This window comes from Chiloscyllium plagiosum, chromosome 26, assembly GCF_004010195.1.
Source record: "Chiloscyllium plagiosum isolate BGI_BamShark_2017 chromosome 26, ASM401019v2, whole genome shotgun sequence".
Classification (NCBI taxonomy): domain Eukaryota; kingdom Metazoa; phylum Chordata; class Chondrichthyes; order Orectolobiformes; family Hemiscylliidae; genus Chiloscyllium; species Chiloscyllium plagiosum.
The window spans coordinates 3,893,383-3,907,649 of NC_057735.1; the positions used below are offsets into that span (position 1 = coordinate 3,893,383).

The window sequence follows — 14,267 nt, forward strand, 5'->3', positions numbered from 1 at the left end:
TGAATAAAAAAAAAGCCCTCAAACTACTCCACCATTTAACCAGATGATGCCTAATCCTCTACCTCCGTGCTATTATCCTGCATTATTCCCAAATCCTCTGATACCTTTTTCTAGTACTCTGTCAATCTCTGTTGTGAATATCCAAATTCCCTCCTGGAGGTAGAGATTTCATTCTGTTGAGTGAAGAAATCCCTGTTTATCTCCATCTGAAATGACCTACTTCATAGTTCTCTGGTTCTAGACCCACTCCAGCTGGGGAAATATCCACCATCCATCCAGTGGAGCCCTGTAAGAATTCTGTACGCTTCTGTGAGATCACCTAAACCTTTGAGAACAAAGGGCAATTCCACCATCTCTAGATCCAGCTTGATGAACTGTCATTGCATTTCTTTGTGGCATGTGCATCCTTCCTTGAATAAGGAGACTAAAATTGAATACAGTATGCCAGATGAGATTTCACCACTGTTCTATACAGTTGCAACCTGGGTTAAGTGCTCTGGAGTATAGTTTGAATCCTGTTCTGCATCTGAGGTGACAGAGCCAGAACTGATAAATTTGCATTTACTGTGCAGAATGAGTCTGTTTTGTTGTCGTATGGAGGAAGAATAATCATTTCCAGTAATATTTTTCGGACCCTGTATATCTGCTTTCCTGTTTCAGATATTTGAGTGGTGGTATTTTCGAAAGTACGGCACATCATTCATTGAGCAAGTCTCCGTGAGCCACTTGCGGCCACTGCTTGGCGCGGTGGATAATAATCTGCCTTCGGTTAATTTTACTGCCAGCAATGGAGAAGCTGAATCGAACAGGCAAAATGTGTCAGGTAATCCCTTCTGTTGATATTCTTGATCATGTTGATTTTCAAGTAGCATGCTCTATCTATTATGACTTCCAATTTGCAAATGTAAGTTAGTGATATCTTCCCAAATTTTGTGTACCAAAGTTATAAACTGTATTCAGGTGGAGTCTCGTTCTCATAATTAAAAACAACATACTGCAGATGCTGGAAATCTGAAACAAAAATAGAATGCTGGAGAAACTCAGCAGGTCTGCAACATCTGTGAAGAGAGAAACAGATTTGCTGCTTAACCCAGACTCCATACAATTTTCAGTCTGGATTAAGTACTCCAGTCTGTGGACTGGCTTGAACCCTTATCTTTCTGAATCTGGATTTGATAAAGCTACCACTGATGCCTTTGCACGTGTGTGTAAAATAAATGGAGTTCTGAAGAACAGTTACATCTCACTCAAAAAAGGCTAAATGTCTCTCTCCACAAATACAGTCAAACCTGAATTTTTCTAGTTTTTTGTTTTGAGTTCTGCACCTAAAGAGAACATTTTTGATGGCAACTACTTTTAGTTAAATTTAGAAATAGCAAACTTTGAATAGTATGTAACCATATACCTGGATTAGAGATAACTGAAGGTGAAGTAATGTTACTTCATCTATTTTGTTATTGAAATTAAATATGCTGTTATACCCAAAATGCCTTATATTACCAGATCTATCTGTCCAGTTAATTTCAGATGTTTTGCTCCAGTGGACTTCACATTGAATTATTCCCTGGTTTAGTCCCTTTAGTGAGGTGGTTACACCTGGCTCCCACTCTGCCTTGGCCCCTGACTCCCTGCCCTGTCCCTCTACCTGGAAGGACAAGGAGGTGTGGTTAGACAAACAGGAGGCTGGGAAGAACAAGGCAAACCAGGCACCAGCTCAACTTCTCCACCTCCTGATGCTGCCTGGCTTGCTGTGTTCTTCCAGCCTCCCATTTGTCTACTTTGGATTCCAGCATCTGCAGTTTTTTTTAAATCCCTAAGGACACGTGGGAAATTGGAAAAGTCCTGGTTTATTTTAATTTAGCATTGACTATTGAAACAGAAAATTATTTTCAAAGCTTGCTTTTGGAGAGATGGTAATTAATATTTAAGGGCAATCAAGAGGGGGTATTTAAATAGAGTTTATGGAGCTTCCTATTAGTGCAGTCTTGATAGGCTGAATGGCCAGTTTCTCTGCTCTTCACAACTATTTGTTAACCCTGTCCATCAAAGGACCGATACACTGTTAGATGAACTTTTACTTTTGCTTTTATTTTTGTTTCTGCCTCTTTCAAAACAAATAATGCATGAATTGTGTGAAATTATACCTGTATACTGGGATTCCGGTCACCGAATCGGATAATGTACTCTGGTGTGAATTTTACCATTGAAAAAGAAATGAGGTTTCTGTCATTATAAAGTGCTTTTAACCATGAATAAGATGTGAATAGGGGAGCCAACATGCACTTAGCTGTTTGTGCAGTGTATATTGCAGCTCTTGAACATGAGTACTGGAGGAGACATTCTGTTCCTAAAACAATTGTTGATGTCACATGTTGGTTTTTGGCATCAATCCATGGAACAACCTTAGCAAGCATTAGTTTAAGTACTCGGATGAGATTTATTGAACAAGGACACTCAGCAAGCAAAGTGTCAAAGCTTCTGAAAGATATGATTGATTATGGATCTACTGGCATAAAATAGACTGCTTGGAGTTTTAAAAATCGATTGAATGGCCAAGCTGTAGCTTTTAAGCTGTTGAATCAATCTGCCTGCTTATGACCTTAAGTACATTTTCTGTCCGCGTTTGTTAATCTTCTCTCAGGGAGTGCAAAGTGGCAATCAGGCAGACCTGTTTTCAGCTCTCCATCAGTATCGTCACTTTTACCTCCTCTTCCTGTTTGAAAGAAATGACGAAGCCTTGAGAAATTGACGTCTTGTCATGGAGATGAGATGAGAAGCTCAGTTTTGTGGCTGTTGTCCTTTTTAAGATGATCACTGCATTTTTTCTAATAGTTGCTGGAATAAGGAACCTTTAAAGTTTTCTAACAAATTAATAGAACTGAGGTTGAATTGTTTGTCCATTGAATGTACACCTGTACTGTGCTTACTTTGACACTTGATGAATACCAGACCGACCAAGATACAGTGATCATTAGCATTCTAAAACCTCGTTATGCATTTTGTCTGTTTTTGTCATTGTGCTTTTGTGAATACTTAGTGACGTTAAAGGTGCTATGGAAATTGTTTTTATGACTAAGGCGCTTCTGTCCATTTAGACATTGGACTACATTTGACCAAATTCTAGTCACATTGGGCCCTTGCGTCATCAGAGAAATTAGGTTTTCATCTGATAGGAGCTGGATTTCAACTCAAATTTTAGTGATGGAAAGTTCATCTGCTGCTCTGGCCAATCACAGCTGGAGATATTTTTAAGAACTACAATTATAAGCACCTTGGACTAATTTCTAGCTCAACATTTTATTCTTTTATCATGCAACATCTCAAAATTTGTATTGGCAGAATGTAAGGTGTGGCGAAACCCACTGAATCTCTTCAGGGGAGCAGAGTACAGCAGGTATGTGTTCTGGTAATTATGTCCAAGTAAATTAAGCCTGCACAGTGTTGAGTCGGGGAAGCATGAGAAAAAGAGGTTTAAATTAACACAACTTCAAACTGCTAAAACATTCCCAAAGAGTTAATTGGAGTTCAGGTCCAAGCTTGGATTGTGTACAAAAAGGAAGATTGTTGTTTTGTTTATTTAGCAATGCAAGTTAACGTGGATGTGGTTGCTCACGGTATCAAGCCTATTGCAAATATTGAAAGAGCATAACTGCATAATTTAATGTCAGTAATGGGGTTCTTGCCAGATAGAGTTGTACAGCACAGAAACAGACCCTTTGGCCCAACTCGTCCATGCTAACCAGATGTCCTGAATTAAGGTAGTCCCACTTCCAGCATTTGGCCCATATCTCTCTCAATCCTTCCTATTCATGTCCCAATCCAGATGCCTTTTCGATGTTGTAATCATACCAGCCTCCTCCACTTCCTTTGGCAGTTCATTCCATACACGCACCACCCTATGTGTGAAATCGTAGCCCCTTTGGTCCTTTTAAGTCTTTCCCCTCTCACCTTAAACCTACGCCCTCTAGTTTTGGACTGCTCTCCCCTGGGGAGAAAGATCTTGGGCTATTCATCCCATCCATGCCCCTCATGATTTTATAAACCTCTACGAGGTCACCCCTCAGCCTCTGATGCTCCAGGGAAAATAGCTCCAGCCTATTCAGCCTCTCCCTATAGCTTAAACCCTCCAACCCTGGCAACATCCTTGTAAATCTTCTCTGCACCTTTTCACGTCTTTCCTATAGAAGGGTGACTAGCGTTGAATGTAGTATTCTAAAAGTGGCTTAATCAATATCCTGTACAGTTGCAGCATAACCTCCCAATTCCTAGATTCAATGGATCATGCATTTTCCATTCAAACCCGTTGTCATGGGTTGAACTGTGCAGCAGCGTGCTTTCCCTGGAATGAAGGAACCCAGAATCAGAAGTCCTCCCCCTCGCTGTTGAAGCTGGTAGCCAGTGGCAGTGGCATTAGGGCAGCAGTGACTCTTGCAACCACTCAAAATTCAAGATATTGCTGAGGGATCCAAGCCTCCGATCAATGATGTGGGTTTGGGAAAAGGTTAGTGAGATGCAGATTGTAGAGGAAGGGTGTGATTCTCAGCAACCCCCTTTCCACACCCAACCTGATGCTGGGGAATCAGTTATTGAGTGCCTTTGAATGATGGACATCTTGTAGAAACCTGTGAGCAACCCCAACAAGATTTGCTTTCCAGATTTGTTGCATGACAAATGCCCAACCTGCTACTCTGGCTTTACCCGAATTGCGGTTGGGAGCAGGGTGAGGCCTTTAAGTGGGCATTAATTGTTAACCTAAGGGCCTGAATTTCAGAGGCAGTCAAAGAACCTTCCTGCTATAGACCAATGGAAAGGAGTTTGGGAAGCAGCAGGGGCCAAGTAACTACCCTCTGACCCAATTAATTGACCCTTCACCACAAAATATGCTGTGCTAGAGGGCGTTAAATTCTGCTTCAGAAGCTTCCTATGAAAAAACAAAACCGTCCACTTTGGCATGACAAATTAAAAGCATATTATATAGAAGGTGAGAGGTTGCAGGGCTCTGAGGTGCAGAGGGATCTGGGTCTCCCTGTGCATTAATCACAAAAGTCCATTATGCTGGAACAAGTAATTAGAAAAACTATTAAAATGTTATAATTTATTTGCAAGGGAAATTTAATACGAAAATATGCTTCAGTGATCAGATCAGAGGGAATAGGAGCGGGTAGGCCATTCGGCCCCTCGAGCCAGCTCCGCCATTCAGTAGGATCATGGGTTCTGACATTGCTCATATCCACCTTCCTGTAACAGCGTCACATCCGGAATACTATTGGTCACTTTCTTTAAGGAAGTAAATGTGTTGGCAACAGCTCAGAGAAGGTTTGCAAGATTCATATGGAATGGGCATGTTGTCTTATGACAAAAGTTACACAGGCTAGGTTTGTATCCCACCGAGCCGAGATGAGTAAGGCAGGTTAATTGAACCATACAAGATCCTGAGGTATCTTGACAGGTTGCATGGGGAGAGGATGTTTTCTTTTTCAGAGAATCCGCAACTAAGGGTTGCTGTTTGTAAATAAGGGGTCACACATTTAAAACAGACATGAGTTGAAATTGTTTCTCTGAAGACCATGTCTTTGGAACTAATCCTGAAGAGGAAGTAGAAGCACATTCTTTGAAGAATTTTAAGGTGGATGGATTTTTGTTATGCAACAGAGTGAAAGGTTACCATGGGAAAGTAGGAATGTCCATTTGAGGTTACAATCAGATCAGTCATGGCCTGATTAATTAGCAGATCGAAGGCTGATAGCCTACTCCTGTTTCTTGATTGTGAACATACAAACAGGAAGGTGAGCCTTCCCCTATTCCTAAAAATTCCTCGCGTTGCACTTGTAAGAGTTTTGACCATGAATCGACCAGCAACCCACTGTGGAACAGATACAATCAAACCATGAATTTAAAAACTGTTCAGTGATTCTGTTAACTCTGAAATATGAAAGGTTTATCTGACCTGTGACAATGTAGAGGAAGCTTTACACTGTTTAACCCCGTGCTGTACTGTCCTGGCATTGTTGGATGGGAACAGTGTATGGAAACTTTTACAGTGTAATTAACTCCAACTGTACTAGCACTTGGAGTGTTTGAGTCAGTGTAGAGAGAGGGAGCTTAAGTTTGCACCTGTACTTGATATTGCAAGCACTTAATGCTTATGTGGGTTACTCAAAATGCATGAGTCTTTTGCTCAGAAATGCTGTTTTAACTCAATAAGTAAAAAAATTAATTAATGACAAAACAAAACATTTGTTTCATTGATGCAAACATTGCACTAATACAATTTCAATAGTTTTCTTGAAAAAACATGGATCAAGTGTACTGAATGTTAAATATTATGTAGTGCTGTTATTCACTGAAAAGAGTTATTCGGATCTTCTGGAACAAATAGTTTGATAAAGCTTAGGAATTACTCAAAGAAAGCAGGACAGAAGTATATGCTTGTGTATTTTTATTGTTTCTTAACAAAAGAAGTCTGGTGTAATTGGGTTTCAATCAAATACATTAATGGCCCAGGTTTCTTGACTGCAGCTCAATCCGTGTCAGATTTAATAGGTTTGTTGTTTGTGTAACTGTGCATTTTGTTACTTTTGAAGGTACACATGGGTCACAGGGAGAGAGCCCCTGACATATTATGACATGAATCTGTCAGCACAGGATCATCAAACATTTTTCACATGTGACACAGATCATGTCAGACCTGCAGATGCTGGTAAGTTCACACTTGGAATCATAGAGAAATCTGTTGGGAATTGTGATGAAATTATATTACAATTGCGAAACACTTCCTTTGTGGTTTGTTGATGCAGATGTAATTTTTTTTTAAAATTGACTGGGGTGTGTCATTTGAGAGGTAATTATTAAAATATTTGCGTCTGAGAATTTTAAAAGCTTAACAAATGTGAGACTAGCTCTGCACACCTGTGCAGGCTGACCTTTCGCATGAAAATTTGGTTGCCAGTCAGATTCAATGACTGCTGATCTCCGATAGCTACAGTATAAAAGTGCTGTTGGAGTATTACAATCCAGAGGCACTTTCGCAGAGGTTACCAAGGCTTTCAGGTATGTAATTACCAGGTTTCGTTCCTGTTGGATTAACTTGTTATTGCATTCTTGTGTTAACATCCCCATTGCAATTATACACAGTTCATTGAAGCTTTATGATTGAGCATATTTATATGTTAAACTGGAGAAAAAGTAAAACTATCAGATGAAATTTGAAAGGTATTTAGTCCATTTCTTTATTACATAATCATCATTTCTCAATGCACTTCTAACCAGGAGTATGGTGTCAGTTATCACAACTTTGGAGATACAGTGTCAAGCTAGATCACTGTTCACCCTGAGGAAAAGCTCTGGGCTTTACGTTGCTCTTTTTCTCATTTGTAGTTTAATTCATCTACTTTGAGGTGGAGTGAAATTTACATCCTTTCTTTGACTGTTTGACATTTATATCATTAACTTTTATACACTGTCTTCTGCATAACACACTTCAGCTTGTCTGTCTTCTAGCGTTGTATTCACTGAGGCTTTTTCCAATATGAATTGGATTAGACCCATTATATGAACTGGCAACCAGACAAATTATCTTTTTGCCTTGTACAATACAAATTCACAGAAGTTGCTTAATTCTTGCAGTTTGTTGCATTACCTTTTATGTGCTGCTCAGGACCTTAGCACCCTAGTTCGAGAGTTGAAAATCACAGCTTGATACTGTTTCCTACCACTTTCCAGCAGTTCTATTGCTAAGCTTGAATTTGAGTCTTGGTGGAAAGGGCTGGATTGAATGAGTTGGACAAAATATGAAAGTGGGGTAAAAAGTGTCAGCGAAACAATGTAGACAAATATGACATGCTGCTCATAGGAAAGAAGTATAGGCCCCTGTTCACTCCATGACTCTGCTTTTGAAGTAGCCAAGAATGAACAGCATGAGACCTGACAATCCTAGTGGCCTCAATACTAAACATGTCTATCAAATGCAATATTAAATAGGCAAGCAACATTGCCAATTGAATATCAAACTCATTGAATCCTGAAATTTTGTTTGAGGTGGTACCAATCAAACTCCATGCTGCTTTACTCATATTATATTTTGAATGGTACATCCATTTCTGATCCCAAAGATGGAGAGATACTCAATTGCTGGAGCTGCATGCAAGATTCAAGTTTTCATCGATCTGAATTATAGATGTTTAAGAAAAATAACAACACAACCTTGCATTTGTATAGCAAAGTTTAATATAATTAAGTGTCTCAAAGGTATGTCAGAGAAATTGCTATCAAGCCAAAAAGGGAGACGTTGGGACAGGTAACCAATTACTTAGTCAAAGAAGTGGTTTTACACATTGTTACTAAAGAAGACAGAGGAGGAGGTGTAAAGGAATTCTGGACCTTAGCATCGTTATGGTGAAAGATACGGTTTAAGGGGGTAAGGGAACTGGGGATTGTACAAGAGGCCAGATACAGCAGAGTGTCGTATTTTGGGAGACTTGCAAAGCTGGGATCACCTGAGCCTTTGAAGGGTGAAAGCAGAATTGAATTCAGTGTTCATTACATCTACAGTATATTAGCAATCTTACATCTGCATGCACAGCCTGTTATTCTGTTAGAAATTCCTATGCCTACACTTGAAATGGAAACTGTTTGTAAATATGTCACAATATAACTATACCTCTCTGTCAAGGAATCGGCAGGAGAATGTTGATGTGGTTTGATAATGCACAGCTCTGAAATATGAGAATACAAACAAAAATAAAAAATAAATCCCTAAGTGGCAATTAAAATAGTTCAATTATGTTTGCACATCCTAAGGAATTATACAAGATGCTGTTTCAGATGAAGACCGTGTGCATCCATGTATAGCCGCTATAAGGTAGCACACTGGCTCAGTGGTTACCATTGCTACCTCATAGCACCAGGAACCCAGCTTCGACTCCACCCTCAGATGAATGTCTGTGTGGAGTTTGCACATTCTCCCCATGTCTGAGTGGGTTTCCTCTCCCAGTCCAAGGATTAGCTAGGGTAAATATGGGGTTACAAGGATAAGGCAGGAGGGTGGGTTTGGGTGGGATGCTCTTTGGAAGGTCAGTGTGGACTTGATTGGCCAAATAGGAGAAAGTGAAGACTGCAGATGCTGGAGATCAGAGTCAAAAAATGTGGTGCTGGAAAGGCATAGCAGGCCAGGCAGCACATAGGACAGGAGAATCGATGTTTCGGGCATTAGACCTTCATCAGGAATGTGCTGGCCAAGAGGAAGTTTGGCGAAATAACCTACTTGCGCATTGTAGGAATTCTGTGATAAGAAAATCCAAATCAGGAGCCACAAGCTGACTAGATTTTGTTCTCTCTGGCATCATGGAACTTGGAAGGCAGCTTGAAGTATGCGTGCTACTGCCGTGGTGGAGCTTTACAGATTCGGGGCAGGAATTTGGAGTTGAGAAACTTCCTGGTTTGCAAGGCGTTTTACTGCACTAGACTGTATTAGGAGCTCGAAGAGCCAGTAGGGATGATACAAAAGCTGGCACTCTTTAAATCTGTTTGCAACCCTGCCGTACCTTTTGTCAGAGGAAGTTTGAGACACTCACTTATTCAGTGACGTTTTGGTTGAGCTTTTCACAGCACCACATGTAGAATTGTAGGTTTGACCTTGGACCCTTGACCCAGCGCCGTGATATTGGAATGCAAAAGGCTTTGGCACAACAGTATTGTTTTTATTGCTGTGTTTAATATTCACATTACGCTCTGTCTGTTGACAGCAGATGTGCTGTTATAACACATCTGCCATTTTTTATAGCTGGACAAGTTTAATGGCTTTTTAGCTAAATGTGGGTTTGAATATCATGACTCCTTTTTCTCTGACTAGCATTTCTGCTGCTATGCTGGGGTATGTCAAATATAAACACCTGCTGTCACTTTTTTTTTGTTGTTCTCTTAACAGTGATGCAGAAAGCCTGGCGGGAGAGGCATGCTCAAGCAAGAATGAAGGCAGCATACCAAGCTTTAGAATTAAACAATGAGTATGTTCTATACTGCTGATTGAGATTCTGTGTAACAAACCCGTGCTTGCTCCACTGTTTTCTACATCAGCCTGAAGGTTTCTGACACACTCATTGCTTGACCATTTGTGCCTTTTGAAACTTCCTAGTGCTGGGTCTCCTGTTTTGTGTATTTCTAACATGTTTTAATGTCACAGTATTGAACAGGCTGCCAAAAATAGTCCAGGATACATTATTATTTTGATGTGTTAAAATGTTGATTTTCTTGATTACAATTATTTTATTACTGGCTTTACTGGGCATTCTGCTTCTCAAATAACATTTTTGCCAAGTTGGAATCTTTAACATGATTCTAAGGATGCCTATTTGAAAGGGGACGATTAACAGGGCTGTGCGATTCATTGGGTCGTCCTTTCAGGGTGATACCACAGGCACAGAGGCCAAGTAGCTTCTCCCTGTGCTATGTGCCTTGGTACTATTTATCAAGTGCATCTGCCCAAGCCTTTCTTTCCATTTATGGTGAAGCAATTTAAATGCACCTGTTGATTTTTGACTGCAGGCTTTCATCTTAAATCTGCATCGAGAATCTCATTTGGGCTGTTAAAGTAGATCTTCTGTCTTCATATGTGGGATGAGTTGGTGCAGGCAGTATCTGTCAACCTTACTATTCTGGATCACAATCCAGTACTAGTTGCTGGACCGTGGCTCCATGTCCCTCTGTTATACTAATGGTAGCACCTGTGCATGTTGATGCTGATGTAGGGAGGATGGCATTTTGACAAAGCAGCAGAGAGGATTTGCAGCATCTATAGGGTATAATTTAAAGAATCTAACTTCAGGAGAGGAAAGGAAATATTTAGCACAAATAAAAGAAGGTGAAGAGATGAAACTTCAATTTGAGAGGCTTTCGGAACTTCAGAGTTGCGACCTATTGAATTCAATAGTTGAATTTAAAGGATCATAAAATATTTGTAGAGAAGGAGGACATTTGCCCATCATTTCCATGCTAGGTTTTAGATTAGATTAGATTAGAGTGTGGAAACAGGCCCTTCGGCCCAACAAGTCCACACCGACCCGCCGAAGCGAAACCCACCCATACCCCTACATTTACCCCTTACCTAACACTACGGGCAATTTAGTATGGCCAATTCACCTGACCCTGCACATCTTTGGATGGTGGGAGGAAACCGGAGCACCCGGAGGAAACCCACGCAGACACGGGGAGAACGTACAAACTCCACACAGTCAGTCGCCTGAGGCGGGAATTGAACCCGGGTCTCTGGTGCTGTGAGGCAGCAGTGCTAACCACTGTGCCACCATGCCGCCCAAGTCTGTGCAAGAACAACTCAGCTCATCCCTCCTGTCATTAAAACTACTTGATTTGCTTTCAGTTATTTCTCATGTTTATCTGCAATAGAAAGGACAACAGTGTGAAGGGAACTTTACTCTGTCCTTTGCTCTCTGTGTTTGACCAGGGCAGTGCAGAGAGAGCTTCACACCATATAACTAACCATGTGCTGTACCTGTCTTGAGTGTGTTTGTTGGAGATGCTTTCAAGAAAGCTTTAGTGTCTCTACCCCAAATTGTATTTACTCTGGCAATCTCTGATGGGTTGGTGACTTCAGGATCTTGTAGAAAGCAGCTTGACATATGAAAGGCACTGTATAAATGCAGTAGAGCCTGTTTGTGCCTGAACCCATCTTACTGTCACTTATGATCTAAACTTTAATGTAGTATCTCATTACAACCATTTGTCCAAGTGTATTAAGTATTTGGCTTAAATTGACAAACAGGTGCAGAAAGCAAGGTAATTGTACTGCAATTTCTGCAGGTTGGGACTGGTGGAAAAATGTTAATTCATTAGCTTTTTCAGAGTGCAATGAATATGTGGTTTATTGTGCATGACTGTTTGAATAGTAGTTGTATTGGTATTTAAGTTGCTATTCCTAACAATCTGCAGTGTTCAGCTGGAAAAACATTTGTGTGCTGTATTGATATTTACTTCTGACTTAAAAATCAGGAAGTGCTCCCTGTGTTTAGGGATATAGGATTGCTATCTGATCTGGATTAGAGGAAAGTTTTACAGATTGCGTGAATTATCTTATCTGTGATTATATGTGCAACTTCGAGGCAAACTCCTGAACAAATTTTAACACACACTTTGTCTGTTACAAGATGCATCATTGCAGATAACCAAGGTTTCTTCATGAGTATTTCCCAAAACTGGCAGTTAGAAGGGCAAGGACAGCAGACACCCTCCTAGTACCTCGCCAGATCACAACAGTGTGAATTTGGGAATTTATTTCTTCATCCTTCATAGTCAATTGAGTCCAGATCCTGCAATTGTCTCTGACCAACATAGAGTACCGTCACCACATAGGTCATGAAAGTTGCTCATCACCAACTTGGGGATGCCAGTATTTGTTTGTTTTCACTTATAGTTAACTATTGCTTTGATGTGCTTAGCTTAGCATATCCCAGCAAGAAATTATAAATTGTAAGAGTATTTTGGTTATTTAAACTGTATGCAGAAATGAATTGTTTGCTGTCCTTTTGTGGTAGTGTAATATTTTTAAAGGTCTGATATTTAACAGGGGAGCAGCATCAGTCATAACCTTGAAAAGGAAATTCAAGAGAAAACATTTGCAAGGTTGTGGGAAAGAATGGGGAGAGGAACAATTCAGGCAGATCTTTCAAATGGCCAGCAGAGGTGTGATGTGCTGAATAGCCTTGTCTCATGTTATATGATTTTGAGGTTATTTTGTTAAGGAAAATATCTATGATCCCAAGTGAGAGGAGTGTTGGGACTTGGAGAGCTGTGCAAATTGGTGAAGGTTATACTAATAGGCATGTCCCTTTGGATGGCACCTTAAATCCCTCCACTGATATTCTACAGAAGAAGACAAGGAGGCATCATGATGTCGACAGTCACTTCTTTCTCACTCAAGTCCAGCATAGCTCAGAATGTTACAATGCCTAAAGAGTTGGACGTAAGAATATTTTTAAAAGTACAGTTTACTAACCTCATTCTTTCTGCAGCTTGCCAACTGATTTGGTGCATAGCAACATCTTACTTTCTTTGTAATCTTTCAGGTGTGCAACGGCATACGTTCTCTTAGCTGAGGAAGAGACCACCACAATTCTCGAAGCTGAGAAGTTATTTAAACAGGCACTGAAAGCAGGCGAGGTGTGCTATAGGAGGAGTCAGCAGCTTCAGCACCACGGTCCACAACAGGAAGCACAGCACAGTAAGTCACGTAACTAATGTGAATATTGATGTATCTTCTGCTCAAAAGATTAAGGGGAAAGTATGCAACTCTTGGCTCCTTGGGTCAGCCTTTTAATAACAAACCTTTCGCGAATTGTTTTGCAGGGAGTCACCACATTTATCAAAGGAATTTAATTGAATTGTTGGATAAGAATTAAAACTGCAAGTGATGGAATCACAGCTGATTAGGAAAGGCAGGTTTACAGTTTTGAGTGGTGTCTTCCAGTTTCTTTCTCTCAAAATATTAAACTGTTTGACCTCTGCACTCTTGAGTGGAGATAAAAGATCCCATAGTGCACTTGGAAGAAAAGAAGGGAAACTCTTCCCAAATGCCTGGATGATCTTTATCACTCAACCACCTTTTTAAATTAACAGATTATGTGGTCATTATCACACTGCAGTTTGTATGACCTTTTGTCTACACATTGGCTGCTACCTTTCCTACATCACATCATTGATTGCATTTTAAAATAACTTATTTGGCTGTTAGTCACTTTAGGATGTGTTTTATTTACCTTTTTATACAGGACCCTTCTGTGTTGAGTTTTAGCAATAATCTTTTATTAGCTTGATTTCGTTGGTGGTGCCCTTTGCTTGACATAGCGTCACAGAGATATACAGCATGGAAACAGACCCTTCAGTCCAACCTGTCCATGCCGACCAGATATTCCAACCCAATCTAGTCCCACCTGCCAGCACCTGGCCCATGTCCCTCCAAACCCTTCCTATTCATATACCCATCCAAGTGCCTCTTAAATGTTGCAATTGTACCAGCATCCACCACATCCTCTGGCAGCTCATTCCATACACATATACCACCCTCTGTGTGAAAACGTTGCCCCTTAGGTCTCTCTTACATCTTGCCCCTCTCACCCAAAACCTATGCCCTCTACTTCTGGACTCCCCGACCCCAGGGAAAAGACTTTGTCTATTTATCCTATCCATGCCCCTCATAATTTTGTAAACCTCTATAAGGTCACCCCTCAGCGTCCGACGCTCCAGGGAAAACAGCCCCA

The 14,267-nt window shown here is 40.6% G+C and overlaps 1 protein-coding gene across 6 annotated transcripts in view; it reads left to right on the plus strand.

Moving 5' to 3' along the window:
- Positions 1 to 14,267, plus strand: part of LOC122563035 (suppressor of tumorigenicity 7 protein homolog) — a 165,550-nt gene that overhangs the window by 72,816 nt on the left and 78,467 nt on the right. For all 6 annotated transcript variants that reach the window (XM_043716367.1, XM_043716366.1, XM_043716362.1 and 3 more), the window contains 5 exons: positions 661 to 823; positions 3,340 to 3,394; positions 6,585 to 6,700; positions 9,926 to 10,004; positions 13,077 to 13,231. In XM_043716367.1, coding sequence (XP_043572302.1) covers positions 661 to 823; positions 3,340 to 3,394; positions 6,585 to 6,700; positions 9,926 to 10,004; positions 13,077 to 13,231 — 568 coding nt within the window. The remainder of the gene's footprint in view (positions 1 to 660; positions 824 to 3,339; positions 3,395 to 6,584; positions 6,701 to 9,925; positions 10,005 to 13,076; positions 13,232 to 14,267) is intronic.